Consider the following 16191-nt stretch of genomic DNA (forward strand, 5'->3'; position numbering starts at 1 on the left):
GATTTCCTTGTTTCAATCTGTCACTTCCAATTTCATTTACTCCCTGTGCTGGAAGAGCAGAGAACAGCTGGTTTCAATTCACCACCACCACGTTGCTCATGACTTTACAGACCACTATCTGTTCACCACTGGGGTTTTTCCAGTTTGAAGACTCCTGCTCTATCTCCTCCTTTGCACAGAAAGCTTTCTCTGCCTTTGATGCTCCTTGCTGCTCTCCTCAGGAAGATGCATCAGGACTGGAAAGGGCAGAGTACCAGCTGGGGGTACCCAAACAGCACCATCCAAAGCATAAAGACACCATGGATTTATACCCTGCTTTTACCTCTCCACTTTGCTCTTCATGTTCCTTCCCCTCTGTAACATTTCACTGAACAGAATGTCAACATCTTCATGGAAGAATGGCTCCAAGATCTCCCCTCTGAGCAACAACTTCCCCAGCTCTCCCTTCTGTGCATCACATCAGGATTACACTTCCCTCCCCCAGCACACCCCACTTCTCACACATTCTCACTGAATTTCACCTTCCATTTCATTTCACAGTTGCTCAGTGTTGCCAGATCAGACTGCAGCTCTTCACTCTCTCTTAGCTTGTGCTACACTGATTCACTTTGTACCAAATTGTCACTTTTCACTGTATTTTTCCAGATCATTTATGGCAGTGTTAAAAACAGTTCTAGATCCAGCACTATCCACCAATCAGCACAACACAAAGGATCTTTGCTGCTCTTTTTTTCATTCCTTTTAGCCCATCTCCTACCTGCACAAGACCCAACCTTTCATCCCTTTTATCCATATTTTATCATCCCTTTTTAAATATTTTTAAGCATTTGATTAGGGACCTTCCTGAATGCCTATCAGAAACCCAAGGAGTCACCCAAAACCCCTTTGCTCATCTTTTTATTTTAATTTTTGCCATCTTTAATGAATGCCCGTGCTTTCACAAAAGCCATTTTCCCCAACAATAAAACCTGACTGATCCCTGCCTCATCCAGTTGTACTCCCTGTTACAGAGCAAACAGGCATCCTGGCTCTCACATTTTCTTCTTCCACTTCCCTTGCTCTTTAGAGAGCTTTCAGGTAGCCAACAATTAACAGCTCAGCTATTTTATTACTTTTCTCCAGTTCTGGTGACACTCAGAATCCTGCCCTGCTAACAGTACAACCTCTGCCCTCCTGCATCCCAGATTTTCTCCCCTATTCCCCAGAAAGCTGTCCTATGGCCTGGTCTGAGGAGCCTGGTTTAGAGCAAGCTTCTCCCTCCTGCACACATTTACTGCTCTCCTAAGCCCTCAGTCCTAAGTTAGCCAAAATCCCCTTTTCCTGGACAATTCTGGCAACCATGCCATTGAGTTTGCCTCCATCCCTCACCCTGCACACATCCTCCCAATCAACCAGACCCCAATGAGCACCTGAGGGGACAGAGGAGCATCAGGAGGGGGACAGGAGCATCAGGGAGGGGACAGGAGCATCAGGAGGGACAGGAGCATCAGGAGGGACAGGAGCATCAGGAGGGGGACAGGAGCATCAGGAGGGACAGGAGCAGCAGGAGGGGACAGGGGAGCATCAGGAGGGACAGGAGCAGCAGGAGGGGACAGGAGCAGCAGGAGGGGGACAGGAGCAGCAGGAGGGGGACAGGAGCAGCAGGAGGGGGACAGGAGCAGCAGGAGGGGGACAGGAGTAGCAGGAGGGGACAGAGGAGCATCAGGAGGGGACAGGAGCATCAGGAGGGGGACAGAAGCATCAGGAGGGGGACAGGAGCACCAGGAGGGGGACAGAGGAGCATCAGGAGGGGACAGGAGCATCAGGAGGGGACAGGAGCATCAGGAGGGGGACAGAAGCATCAGGAGGGGGACAGAAGCATCAGGAGGGGACAGGAGCATCAGGAGGGGGACAGAAGCATCAGGAGGGGGACAGGAGCATCAGGAGGGGGACAGAGGAGCATCAGGAGGGGGACAGAGGAGCATCAGGAGGGGACAGAGGAGCATCAGGAGGGGGACAGGAGTGTCCACAGCAGATGGGGCATGACCCTGTGAGCAGTGGCAAAACAGCATTGCTGTTTCAGTGATGGATAATGACATTTTTCTCTCAGCTGACTGGCATTATACCTGACAGAACAGTAACAAAATGCCCCCTCAAGCCCAGGTTTGCCATAGATGTGGTCAGCAGTGAGTTTTGCCATCAAGAACCAACCCAGCAACACCAGATGGTGGGAAGCTGCTGTGACATACTGAAAAGGCACAGAGAGGAACTGAGCTTTATCACTCAGTACAAAAACCCAAACAGAAGTGCCACTGCCCCAAACATGTCAAATACAAAGTCATGTGCTCTCTAAAAAAGATGTTCCACACCCAAAGGGAAGTGAACCAAGAGAAAAAGAACAGCAGACACTGGAGGAAAGATGCCAGCACTACAATGCTAACTAAAGGTCAGCTGATAAGGTACAAGAAAGAATAAGAAAAAGGCACAACAACAAGAGTATAAAGAAGCTGTGAGCAGCAGCACTGCTCAGGGATAGCCAAAAGTCTTCCCCCAGTGCTTATGAACATCAGTTAAGAAGAAAGTTACAGAGGAAAAGGAAACAGGAGCCAATAAAATAAGAAAAAAGAAAAGAGAAGCTTCAAATGCTGTGAAGGAAAGCAGACATTATGTAGGGACAGAGAGAACATTACATGCAAAACTCTAAAGTGTAACTACTAGCTGTACCTGTTAAACAGAACTATTAAGTGAAGTGTCCTTAAGGTGAAGGCATCAACTCACCACCTACTGAATCAGTGACTTGAGGCTTAACACAACTGCCAGAAAGATGTCTAAGTCTTTGTCTGAAAAACATTAAAAGTTTACTGGTTCCTGTAACATTTAATTGCAGTGGTTAATTGCCTTTTCCACTAAAAGGTCACATTGCCATTTGCTTGATGTGTTTCAGTATTGTCATGCTAATTCTGGAAACCAAGCTCCTTTCTTGTGCTGAGCTGCTCATCTGCTGTAACCTCCTCAAATCTTATCCTAATTAAATCAAAAGTGTCACAAGGATACAGTTTCCAGCCTTTTCCCCCAGTGTTTGATCTTGCAGATTTTAGAGAGCATTTCTGTTAAAAATGCTTAAGAAGTCTTAAACATCCTCTGTGATGCACACCTCTCCCCTTTATTTAACCCTAGCCCTTCATCACCTGCAGCTTTATTTTTAAATAGGAGAGTTTTATAGTTGGTACAAGATAAAACCAAAACCAAACCCAGAGCACCTCCTGGTACTGAAACGTTTGCAGCCTTAATACTGCAATGGTTCCTCACTACCTATTCTGTCAGACCTTGTCATGGAGTTTAAGTGTTTCATGTTGCTCAGGCTAACATAAATATATGAAAGACACTTCAAGATGTAGAAGAGTCCATAGTGTTATTTACAGTGAATTACAACTAAATTAAGAGGAATGAACTGGGTTTTATTACAAGGTGACCTTCATGAAGAGGATTAAGGGTGAGGTGGAAATGACAAGACCTGAGCAGTAAAAGCTGACACTCACAGTAAGATTTTGCTTCCCAACTTTCCACAGTGGAAATGAAAAGAAAAAACACCCCCAAAACACTGAGAAAGACAGAAGGACAAGAACTGCTACTTAAGGACAAAAGCAATGTTCATGGATATTGTTGATTTTCTGCTGATACAGCAGAGAGCTCATGGAAAAAAATGAGAAGACTGATGGAAAGAGAATTTAAAAAGAATTTTAAAAGCACTTGAGCTGGAACTGAAGAATGAGAAGATGCAGAGAGCCCCTCAGGTGAAGCAGAAGATTTACAGCATCCAGCCAGTATTCTCAAAACAAGGGAAAAGGCAGCAAATTCGACACTGCCAACTCAGACCTGAAGTTCTACACGTAAAGAAGTGCTGAGCAGCTGAAATAATCCCATGGAGCTGGGAAGCCTCTGCAGGACCAGACTCGGTCTGAGCTACGGCCAGCAGATGGCATAGGTAACAAAGACATTGAGACAGCTCCACCTCCTGAAGCATTGCTGAGTGAGCAAAACAACTGTCAGAAATCGATAAAACCGAACACGTGGCCAAGAATAAAATATTTCATAAAACGCTTTTGATTTGCTTGAAAAAAATACTCACATCTCAGCTTGTCCAGCATCTTCCCCCCACACATGGTCGCCAGGATGGCTTTGGCTGAGAACACTGTCAGCTTCCCCTGGGCCTCACTGGGAAAAAAGGAGATGGAAGGAATTACTACATGGAATGGTCATCAACAGAAAGTACTTGCTGACCTAGGAAGGAAAAGCAATAAATGCCCTCCATTAACCAACGATTAAAGCAGTGGTACCACTCCTGGGTTTAACTGACTGGCAGAGGTAACAAGTGTCCCATCCCAAATCAAATGTTCTGGTAGAATTATGAAAAATGCACAGATAAAGAGACTACCATTTGTCAGGTTCATCCTGTTACTGTCCTATAAAAAGCAATTTTTCCATTAAAATACATTTCTTCACAGTAAAACATCTTATTTTTTCATCTGCTGCTCTTTATTGGTGGCTTCAGATATTTCTCCTTGATCTGATGTTCAAACACACATTAAATGCTAAAGACAGTGCAGTAATTGATAGATAATGGAGAAGTCCTGTATCATCCTGAGCATACCACACAGAACAGCAATACAATGTTTTATTCTCATTTAAGTTACTAGAGCTGCTGTGCCATCAGAACAGATGGCTCATTGGGGGAATAATTTTCCAGTATCAGCAAGAGAAAATGGATTTTCTCTAGGAAAAGGATGAAAAAGCCCATTCAGCATGGTATGAAGTGCAGAAACAGCTATGGGTGTTATTCCTGGTAGAAGAAAGGAAGATAAAGATGAAGTTCCAAGGAAAGCACAGCACAGCTGGTGCCACTGCCATATCCCCCAGCCCAGCTCCTCAGTTTCCCTATTTCATAGCAATAAAGACAGGAGTCAGAGAGCCTCCAGCAGATGAACATTTAGAGCCACAGTGTGGCCATGTCAGTGCAAACCCACTGCTCCCATGAGGCTGGCTGCATGCTTGTTTAGTGGTGTGTGGGGCAAAAGAAATGTGGGTGAAAGTGGGAAAAAGCTGCTGGAATTCAGAGCAATTTATTGCAAACAGAAACTACTGAGTCACCTGCACAGTGACTGAGAAACCACCAGGAGAGTTAAAGTTGCATACAAAAAGAGAAAAAGAATTAAAATAAGTTTGAGTAACTCATTAAATTTATTAAACTGATAACTTGCACTATCATTGAAAGCAGGATGAAGGGGAAAACACATGAGGAGTGTTGGGAGAGAGCTGGAAAAGCTCTGCTGCTCAGTGCAAAGCTGTGCAGTCTGTCTGGGCTGGGACAGCCACCACTTGGGAAGCACTGAGAGCAGAATTACCCAAAGCAAATATTTGCTGATGGCACTGAAGCAGTAACAAGGTCTAATGTCAGTGACAGACAAGAACCAGATGGAGACATCAGGAATCATAGAATAGGCTGGGTTGGAAGGGACCTCAGAGATCATCGAGTCCAACCCTTGATCAACTACGGCCACAGTCACTAGACCATGGCACTGAGTGCCATATCGAGTCGCCAAAAGAACCAAAGAACTTTTTTTTCCCCTTTCACCCTCAGAATGAACATGTAAATATTATCTCCTGGTGACATTCCATGTTCCTGGAAAGGCAGCCTCTCCTCAAGGCACACGTGCAGAAGATCTGTGAAGGGGAATGGTGATCCAAGGGCCCTCACCTCACTGATACCCAGTACCCTTTTAACCATTGCTTGAAGAACTAAAAGGGAGAAAACTTAAACACATTAGATATTTGTTTCAATCCATACAAAGGCTTTAAAGTTAACAAGGTAAAGATCTCTGCTATTCCATTTTGTTTCTGTCTTTTATCTTAAAAGCTTTCTCAAAGGAATGAGTTAGCAGTCCCTCTGTGCATAACAAACAAGTAAAATTTGACTACATCCCAAACTGGTTGTCTGGAAAGCTGATCCTCATCAAGCCTTGACCTCCACTTTCATCTCACAAGCTTTACTACCTGATTCACATCTCCTTAAGTTACAGGCTCAGCCACTCTCCCCCTTTTCTTTTTAATAGACATTCTGTTTCCTCTCAAGTGAGAGTTTCAGCTTTGAATTAATTCCCAGAAAAAGCAACTGACTAAAGGCATCAGTATTTCCTCTCAGGACACAGAGTTATCCTTTTCAAAGCTATCTCATGGTGCCTTCATCTATTAGACATGCTTCTGATAACATTCTGTGTATTAATCAAGAAATAACCCCGAACTCCTCCCCTGGCAATGAGGCAGAGGTGCAGTTATTACACAACTTGCCAACATCAATGTGTGCCCCAGTGCTGCTTAATCTGCTGAATTCTCTGGTGGAAGGAAAAAGGGCAAAACTTTGAATATGATTATGAAACTCCTGTAACAACCAGGAATCACCAGGACTGGAACCGGGACTGGAACCAGGACTTGTTTACCACAGCCCAGGCCTGTGCAGAGCTGGTTCCTCCCAGAGCCCTAGGAAAGCCCCATCCTGAAGCAGATGCCCAGAGCAGTGATGCCCATGCCAAGTCCTCCACTGCCCCTGACCCAACACTCCCACCCCAGAGCTCTCTGCACCTCCAGCCACCCTCTCCCCTAACACCCAATTCCCCTCCTCAAGAGCCCTTTGCAGCCCCCCAGTTGTCACCTCTCCCACTGTGTCCTCTCTAGAGCAATCAGGTCCCCAGTTCCTCCTGCTTGCTCCCCATGCAACAGCACAGAGACACTTTGGAGAGGCCCCAGTCCTGCTGATTTCTCAGGAAAGGCACCAAAGCTTCCTGCAGATTGCTGCTCTGCAGGCATCTCCTCACCCCCCTGCCCCTTCCAGCTCTGCTGACCGTGAGGTTCCTCCTCATCACATCCCCCCACACTTTGCTCACCTCCTCACCTGCTTGCTGGCCATGCCATCCCCTCCCTCCCCTTACTGCTTTGCTACCAGCAGGCAGGGAGCTGGATGCCTAGGATGAAAAACAAGAGTTGGAGCACCTAAACCCACTGTCAAATTCAATGCAATTTCTAGGAAGGATGACACAAAAAATGGAGTGCTCTGAAGTGCTCAGCTTGGGTCAGGGAGTGAGCTGTGGGTGCCAGGAATGGGTCAGGGACTTTGAGAGGTTAGTGGGAAAAACAACTGAAGAATAAACTGCCCAACAGCCATGCACAGCTCTGGGGGAGGAAGCAGGGAAAACCATCCTGCCACACCCCCTCCTGCTCCCATCATCTGCCTGATGCTGTAGGAGCCATCACTTCTGCACCACCACCACTGCTGTCACTGAGCACTTCTCAGACTTCCCCTACATAAGCTCTAACTTCAGTACTTCTGTGGGGAAGACATCAGTCAGATTTCTGATTCTGGTCCCTGTTTGGTGGAATGCTCATGATTTTGTGGTGTTAGCACCAGCACCATCTCATAAGAAGCTACCAGGCTGTGTGAATTCAATCTACCACACAGCTACCCCACTGATGCAGTTCCAACACAGATCTGTTTTCTTTTAAAACAAATGTCTGATGAGCTCCTGGAGAGGGAGCCTCAGCCCTGCCTCTCCTCTTACTCTTGGTTCTCCCACTGCAGCCGAACACAGCCCAGCATCCCAGCTTCTCTCCAGTCCCATGTGCCAGAGGAAGCTAAAGAGAAGCTGTTGTACTGGGCTGGGATCAAGTGTTCTTGCTGGGGTTCTAGAACAGGCAGAACTTGCTAAACACGGTAATTTCTATTTTTCAATTCTGTATTTTCTAGTATGACATGTCTCAGGATAACTAAGACCATCAGCTAATCCTTACAACTGATATCAACCCAAAACTAAGCAGAAAAATACACACTGAGTCTGTTGTCATGGAAATCATAGAATCATCTTCCTGCTCTGAGCACTGTGCTGTATTTATCTGTCCTAAGTGGGAGACAGAGGTTGCTCTTAAGTTTTGGACTTTTTTGGATGGAAACCTAGCTTCTGTTTGGTGACAATCAGAAGTTGCATTAGGAAAGGATCAAAGTCTGGACATTGCAACCAGCAGTGATTTGGTGCTGCAGATTGTTTTGGGTGAGGCTCCTCAGCCTGTGTGACAGCCTCCTGGCCACAAGCAGCCCTCTGCTCTGAGGAGGGAGGGCAGCAGCAGAAGAAAGGTAAGAGTGCATAATAGCTGACTGTGAGAAATGTCAGATAAAAAGAAGTGCTAGCCAACAGTTCAAGATTTGCAGTTGCTGCTCAGAGAGCCCAGAGATACATCCACTCAAGAATCCTAGCAGGTCAGACCCTGAAGAGAGAGGCTGTGAAAGCAACTCATAAAACTGGACACAAGGACAGTATCCTGACCAAGAAACCAAGCTGCTGCTAGACAAGAAATGAGAATTAGCCTTTATGGGGTCACAGCATGTTAGAATGGGATCCAAGCTGTGTGTCAAAACCAGGTACCATTATAAAACTGTCTCATTGATCAAGATGCAATAAAACACTTCCAATTTTTACACCAGGAGGTTACACATTATGGTCTATCACAGTCTGCAGAACATCACTCCAGATACACAGCTTACAGTCTGCAAGTTCAGAAGGCACTATCTCATCTCTCTAAAGAAAATAACTTGTAAGACAAAGTGTTGTTGCTGTGGCAGTGTAAATCTCTGCAGGCACAACTATGATATTAAACACACCTGTGTGCAACACACAATTTCATGAAGCTGAGAAACAGCATGCAGACAGTTTGCCAGAGCCCCTGCAGCTGCATCATCTAACTAGAGGAGAACATTAGTTGAAGAGTTACTAGCCTGTCATATGCTGCTATCATGAAGTTGAGGAGGAGGCTGATGGATTGCTCTACACTGATCTGGTGAGTAGAAGGAAGGCGTTTGTTTAGCTGGTAGTAGATGGATGAAATGATTGTTTCTAGTCGGGACACGTTGATCTCTGTGTTATGATCCAAAGTGTTAAGGCCATTATCTCGGAAGGCTTCAATCATATTCCAGATATCAACAAGATGAACTAAAAATAAAGGAAACAAAATTAACTTCTATTCTGCAATGCATGCAACCTTACTTTATGGTACTGTTTCTGAACACTACGTTAGTTTTTATTTTGGAATGAGCAGTTACTTACTGGTATGCAAAGTGAGAGACAGACTCTTGATACTCATACTCAGAGTTTGTGTCAGCTAGGTGAGAGTAACAGAGCAGAGCCCAGACAGCTTGTGTGCCTTTTATTCCACCCTTCAGCATCTGGGTGCTCAGACAGGAAAACTCCATAAAGGAGAGCAGCAACCTCCCATCACCATGCAGTGTTTCAGCAGAGGCAGAGATTCCATGGAGGAAGACACCAGCCATCTTCTGAATCCAGCACAGAGCAGCTGCAAGAGCTTTGAGCAGCCTCCTGCTGACTGGTCCTTCAGTACTGAAGGAGGAACTTGATGTTCCAGTTAAACCATGACTGCTTCCAGTTGATCCAGTTGCCAAGTCCAGAGCATTTACTTTGTAAACACAGTCCTAGAGCTCCAAAGCACTTCCCTAACTCACCCTGCTGTATCTGAGCTCAGATCTGAGACGTGTTAACAAGTCAGAGAAAAAGCTTTCCAAACCCACACTATGTGATCTGCAGAACCACATTAAATAATACTTTTAAATGGTTCAAAGGTAGAAAGGAGTGTGTGATAGTGGGGGAAGACATCTAAGGCTCAGCAGTAACCCATCACCCAGCTGAGTGTGATCCAACACTTCCACAGGACTATTTGCTAACTATACAACTTTTTTTTTGGTTTTGGTTGTGTTCCTTAACTTCTGGAAAAGGGTCTGAGGTAAGAGTGCCATCTTTGATCTGAGGTGAGAGTGGCATCTGTGACATTTCTTAAATGAAACTTGTCTTTCTCACATAAAACCCCAGGGAAAAGCCCAAGGTGGTAGATGGCAGCCTCACCTCCACATCCCTGTATGGTAAAGGTTTCTCAAGGCATATGCACAGCACCAGTGAGCTGGCTGGGAAGTGTGCACTGTACTATAACCAGCACTTTTTAATGCCTCTCTACTTAATAAGAGAAATTGTTTAGTTCAAAAGCATCAAACACTGACAGTAACACTTTTCCATGGGGATAAAAAAGTTGCAAGCCCCCCACGCCACTAAAGGCACTGCAGGAATCACACCAGCCCTTGGAGACACACACATCCCAGAGTCTGCAGCTGCATGTCCCCCCCAGGCTGTCCCCCTGTCCTCTCCCACACCAGACACACTCTGATCACACCACAGTGGGTGGCGGGGGGACCTATTCCTGCATAACCTCTTTCTGCTTCTGCCCCCCAGTGCAACACGGGTAGCAAAGCAGCATCCCCTGCTCACCCTTGGGTTCATCTCTGCTTTGCTGAGCTACCCAAGGTCAAAGGACCATGAAAGAGAAAACTTCCACTGAGCAGTATGGAATTCTTTATGGCTGCTCAGTTTCATGTGTGCCACCACAACCAGATCCAGACACTTTCATGCCACTGACTGTGTTATGCATCACCAAACTCTGGCTGGCTGTCAGGGATCTGAGGGCAACTGAAATGTGTCGAGCTGGCCTACATATTTTACATTTTTGAAACATCAAAGAATAAAACTGAAGATATCAGACAAAGATCTCTGCCTCTTTAGAATTATATATTTAATCTCTGTTTAGTTTAAAAAAAACCATTACCTTTGCCTGGTAAAATGTTTGCTTGCTTTTGCTATACTGAAAATTCCCGTGGGCAAAGCAGTGGGAAGGATCATGCACGGGGAGGTTTGTGAGGGGAAGGAGTAATTGTCACTTACGGTTACACCGTTTTTGTACAAACCGCAGCTTACAGGCTGTTCGGTACGTGGAGAGTCTGATGACATCAAAATTCTGTGCTCCTATGAATAAAAAAGAGGTGGTGTTTTTCTTCCCTCTACAACATTCAGCTTTTCTGAGAGAAATGACTTCAAAAAGGGGCACGAGTGTTTCTCCACGGGCATCACCTTTGCCACAGGAGCATGACCAGGAATGTCACCGGTCACCTCCTGACAGGGGGATTATCAGCAGTGAATCAAACTGCCCCGAGCCTGCCACTGATGTCAGGAGCTCCCAGGGAGGCAAGAACCAAGTGGTGAGAGGGTAAGGAAGAGGACTGCACTCAGTTGGAACACACGTACACAAATGAGAAGAGACAAAGAAAAGGGGGGGCTGGCAGTCCTGCACTGCAGCCCCATCAGGAACATGCTTTTGGTTTCCCAGACAGATCCAGGCCAGGTAAGGAGCAGAAGAAAAAGCACAGAACTACAGAAAAAAACCTAACCAACCCAAACTTCTCCTCACCAGCAGCCACCCACTTCAAGAAGTGTGTTATTATTTCAAACAGTGTTTGGCATCACAGAAGAGCTGAAGGCTACCAGCTGTCACCAGCCTGTGCCACATCAGCCCTTCCAGCAGCTCCTCCCAACATCACAAACTGAGCACTTGCAGACAGCTGTGGTAACAGCAGCCCTGTGTACCTCCCAGCCCTGGGTACCTCCCAGCCTGATCAAATGGGGTGATACATGGTGTGGGGATGATAAATGATACCAGTTTGAAGTCCAGTATTGATCATTTTCATTTAGAAGCAGCCAACGAGTCAAATCTTGAAAATCCCATTAATCATAAACCAAATGCCTTTAAACCTGCTCCTATTTCCCCAGCACTGGCAGATGCTGCATCCTTTAATCAATACAGCTCCGAGCTGCAGCCCACACAAGGTGGGCACACAGGCAATGGTGGGGATGTGCAGGGCTCCTGCACAGAGAAGCAGAACTGCTGCAGCCTCTCATGCTGCTCTCCAAAGCCCAAGCTGAGAACTGAGAAACAAGGGAAGTCCTCTGACTTACAGAATCCAGGCTTCTAAAAGAGGCTTAAAAACAAAAACACAAACAGAAACCCACATCCTCCCAGAGCAAGCACCCGATTGCTCTAGGGGGGGGTCCTCTTCAAAGGTGGGAAGTTATTTCCTCCCACATTCTGAATTCAGAGACCAACTTGCAAATCTTTCATTTGAATTACCTTTGTGCATGCACCCACTGACTCACAGTTGCAAATTTGGGAAGAGCAAGCACTCGTGTCTTTGAGATATTTCATTAGTTTTGCAAGCACAATGCCAGAGCAGCTGCAAGATGCCAAAGCAGCTGTGTGTTCTCAGACCTATGTCCTGCTCTTCAGAGGGACAGAAAGGGGTTGTTTCTCCTCATCACTGACATGAAACGTGAGGTGGAAGGACTCTCAGATCAGTCAGGATTGATTCCCCAATCCCAGGCTGCCCAGGACAGCTCAGAGTGGCACCAGACCAGGTAACACAGCATCTGGAATGGTTGGGGTTGGAAAGGACCTTGCAGACCACCAGGATCCAACCCAGCACCTGAGGAGCCTTCTGGTTTTGGTGGTACAGTGCAACAAACTGAAGAGAATAATTTCACACTATCAGCTGTTCCAAACTTGTCTGATGTATTTCAGGAAAGTACTTGGCCAGGAAATGTAAGATGGAGCATCCTGAGCCAAGGCTACAACAAAATGGCTCATTTTGTATTTTCTATGCAATATTCATTCAAAGCTCTCCATGAGGGTGCACACTGCTACCTTTCAAACCACAGAAAACACCCTCACAGACTTCACAAAAACACCTGCACAGACTCCAGCCTCCAGGAGTCTTCACAAAATGCTTTGTCTAAATAAAATATATATATGTAAATGTATATAAAATATATATTTATATATACTAGGTCATCTAACAGCTACATGCAAAACCAAAATGCAGTGTCATCCATTTTCTGTTCTTTTCTTCCTGTGTCACATTACCACAGCAGCTTCAAACAGGTCATTTTTCTAAACCATCTGAAGATAAAATGGGCTGTGCTTTCAAGACAACCTGTAAAGCTCCAAACCACAGAACAGCTGAGCCTGGAAGTGAATGCTGGAGAACATCTACTCCAACCTCCCTTCCCAACTCTGCAGCCTCTCCCAGTGCTCCACCACCCTCATGGTGAACATGTTTTTCCCCCATTCAGACAGAATTTGCCATGTTTCAGTTTGTGGCCACTGCCTTGTATCCTGCCACTGGGCTGAAAAGTCTGGCTCCATCTTCTCCAAGCCCTTCCATGAGATTAACCCCATCCTCAGTTCAGAGAACTTGGAATAGCTTGCATGGAATTCTTCCCTTTCAACAGCTTCATAACTACCAGAAACCCAACACACAACCACCCTGGGCACCATGTCCATGTGGGTGAATGTCAGGGTCCATTCCTGTCTCCAGAGCAATCATCTGAACCCTTCAGCAGATCTGTATGTGGACTGAAAACCTCAGTGTGCCACCTGGCACATCTGCTCTGTGCAGGAGGCTCACCTAGAAAGGAAAACATTTGTACTGTCACTTTTATAGTGAAATATTCCACCACAGGAGAGGTGAAGCTTGAATTCCTCAGATTTTCCATACTGCTAAAGGGCAGCAGTTTGGAATTCCTGCCCCCCACCACTCCCACTGGTCATGGGCAGCCAGAACCACAGTGGCAGAAGGAGCCTCCCTGTGTGGAGATAACCAGAGCAGTGCTGATCATTTCTAACAAGTTAGCCAAGGCTAAAAACCAGCCAGGTGATGTCTGTGGTAAATGATCCCAAGCCAACTACAGCACTTTAAAGTGATGAGACAAATGTAATACTCTGATGCACCAGAAAAGAATTCCTGGTGCTGAAGTTCCACTGTCATTTTACAAGGTGGCAATGAGATTTCATCCAGGATATCCCACACAATTCAGTCACCTTTGATCAAGTAAAACTGGACAGAGGCAGAGAAGAACAGATGAGGTGTAGAGCAGGGAGACTACAGGTGTTAGTTTGTGCCATACATTGAACAAGCTAAAATGGGACACAACTATAAACTCAAACACAAAGGAAACCAGGAGGGCATGGAGAAAAAGCATCCAAGACAGATCTCAGGTGAGAAGCAGAAAATATAAATTACCCAGGAATGAAACAGCTCTTGAGATTATAAAACACTTTTAACACAGCAAGAAGACTCCATGAAGACAGCAGTGCTGGAAGGCAGAGCTGTGACTGGGATTACAGAACATCATCCAGCCCCGTGTTCCCACAGGGAAGCAAAACACCAACATGGAAACATCCAATCTTTTACTTGAAACTGCACATATCCTTTAAAAGGCTATGTCTCATTCCTTTAAATTATGTCATCTCCGGACAGGCATTAATTTCTACTAAAAACTCCTCTTTCAGAGAATGGTGCTGCCCAAAAAGCAACCCCCAAACTGCTTCTCTTCGAGTCACTGGAGCACTCTGCTGACATGGTTTTTAATTTTTTAAAGGTGATGTCTGCTGTCACTTATTTCAATAGTTTTCCACAGACTCTGGATATTGCCATTTATGAGAAACATGAATGTTCCTTAAAAAAGGAGCTTCACACAACCTAGAAGTGAATGACCTTGCAGGCAGCTGTGACCCACCTCTTCCATTCTCCTCCTCAACAGCACCCAGGATGCTTTTCACTAAATGAGACAATGGTCTTGTGGAAACAAGATGTAAATGATCTGGTGAACATACCACAGTGATGCTCTCAGTAAAGAATAAATGACATTATGTCTTCAAATTTGTTACTTACTCATTTCCATGAACAGCTGTCTCTTCTCTGCCATTGTCCTCCTCCTCTTCCCACTCTCCTCAATCATTCTGAAGACAAAAATGGCAAACAGTGTTTGTGCTAGAATTTCTGTTACAGGAGCAAGTTATGCATTATTTTACCCCTCAGCTGAAACAGTCTGGTTGCATTTGGTACAAGAAAAGACCAGCAGAAAGACAGACACCTCCATAACAATTGCATCCCACAGCAGAGACACACTTCAGACTTGTTAATACCTTTGCAGGGGCACACAGTACAGAAAACATTAATTTGAATGTTTTAGCTGCTAATCTAGAGTGTTCAAAACTCAGAGCTGAAAACACATCAGCAATACAGATAATAGTAACACTCCTCTTCCCTGCCAAGGGTGTTTGTAGGGATGTTGGTTTGGGGGAGGGAGGGGAGTCTTTAAACAAAACTTGTAAGAATGCATGTGAATTGAAACCAGCTGCCCGAGGTCAAATCAGATTTGTCAGGGAAGTAAAGACCTAAAATATAATTAAAATGGGATGAAAAATAACAGAGTTTGGTCACCCACGCCTCTTTTTCTAACAAAGCAGATTAAAGAAGTGACAGCAACACAGTGGAACTGATAACCCAAGGTAAGGGAATAATTTAGTGCCTCTGATGGCTTCACTGGGCACTCTTAGAAGACAGAGGCTAAATTTCAGTCAACTCCAGTGGAAAAAAAATAAAGAAAAAAAAAAAAGCAACTTAATGCAGTATCAGTGTAAAATTTCACTTAAAATTACTACATTATTATGCTTTTGTTACCAGATTCACCAACTCATTAAATAAGCTTTTTAAATGTCTTTTAACAAGAGTGAAAATACCAGACAATTACTCTACAGTCACCCCCAGATCTAACTCCAGGAGTCAGCTCAGCCTCCTGCAGCAGGGCAGGACAGACTCTGCCAGGCTGAAATGTCACCAAGGAAAAGCAAACCACGTCTCAGCCTCAGAACACAAAACTCAGCTTCCCCCAGGCCATTGCCCACTAAATATTCTCTGAAGATCTCACAACAAATATTCACCTTGAAAGCCACCAAGGCCTCTTTCCTGACTTGTTCATAAAGGGAAAACACCTGTATGGTGATGAAAAGCAAGCTGCAGATCTATTCTATTTCCTTAGTTATTGCTACTTGAGAAAACCAGACTGGGAACCAACGTGCTTCTGTACTTCTAGTTTTTAAAAGGACAAAACCCCAGTGGCATTTTTGGCAGATACATAAGAGTTTCTCATTGGTTTTTCTTTTTGGCTTCCTAAAATAAATTAATTTCATGAGGTTAAATGAATATATGCAAAAGGAGTGTCTTGTCTTCTCAACCAAGGTTTTTCATGATGCATTTTCCTGAGGTGAACTTCAGTGCAGACTGCAGCAGCTGTTCAAAGAGCCAGGCTCTGGAAAACTGGTGTGATTCTAGGATTTTGTTCCAGAGATGCTCACACACTGCCCTAAGCTCCAGAGCTTCTGGATCTGCTCTTCTCTCATCTCCTCAGCACACAAACCATCCCTGCCATCCTGAAGAGT

At 45.2% G+C, this 16191-nt stretch overlaps 1 protein-coding gene across 3 annotated transcripts in view; it reads right to left on the bottom strand.

Moving 5' to 3' along the window:
- The window catches only part of DTNB (dystrobrevin beta), a 159270-nt gene that overhangs the window by 127583 nt on the left and 15496 nt on the right, over positions 1-16191 (bottom strand). For all 3 annotated transcript variants that reach the window (XM_030468840.1, XM_030468842.1, XM_030468841.1), the window contains exons 3-6: positions 14642-14709; positions 10803-10883; positions 8798-9011; positions 4109-4194 (exon numbers count right to left, since the gene is read on the bottom strand). In XM_030468840.1, coding sequence (XP_030324700.1) covers positions 4109-4194; positions 8798-9011; positions 10803-10883; positions 14642-14708 — 448 coding nt within the window. In that variant the 5' untranslated portion in view covers position 14709. The remainder of the gene's footprint in view (positions 1-4108; positions 4195-8797; positions 9012-10802; positions 10884-14641; positions 14710-16191) is intronic.

Source organism: Calypte anna, unplaced genomic scaffold (genome assembly GCF_003957555.1).
Source record: "Calypte anna isolate BGI_N300 unplaced genomic scaffold, bCalAnn1_v1.p scaffold_86_arrow_ctg1, whole genome shotgun sequence".
Lineage (NCBI taxonomy): Eukaryota > Metazoa > Chordata > Aves > Apodiformes > Trochilidae > Calypte > Calypte anna.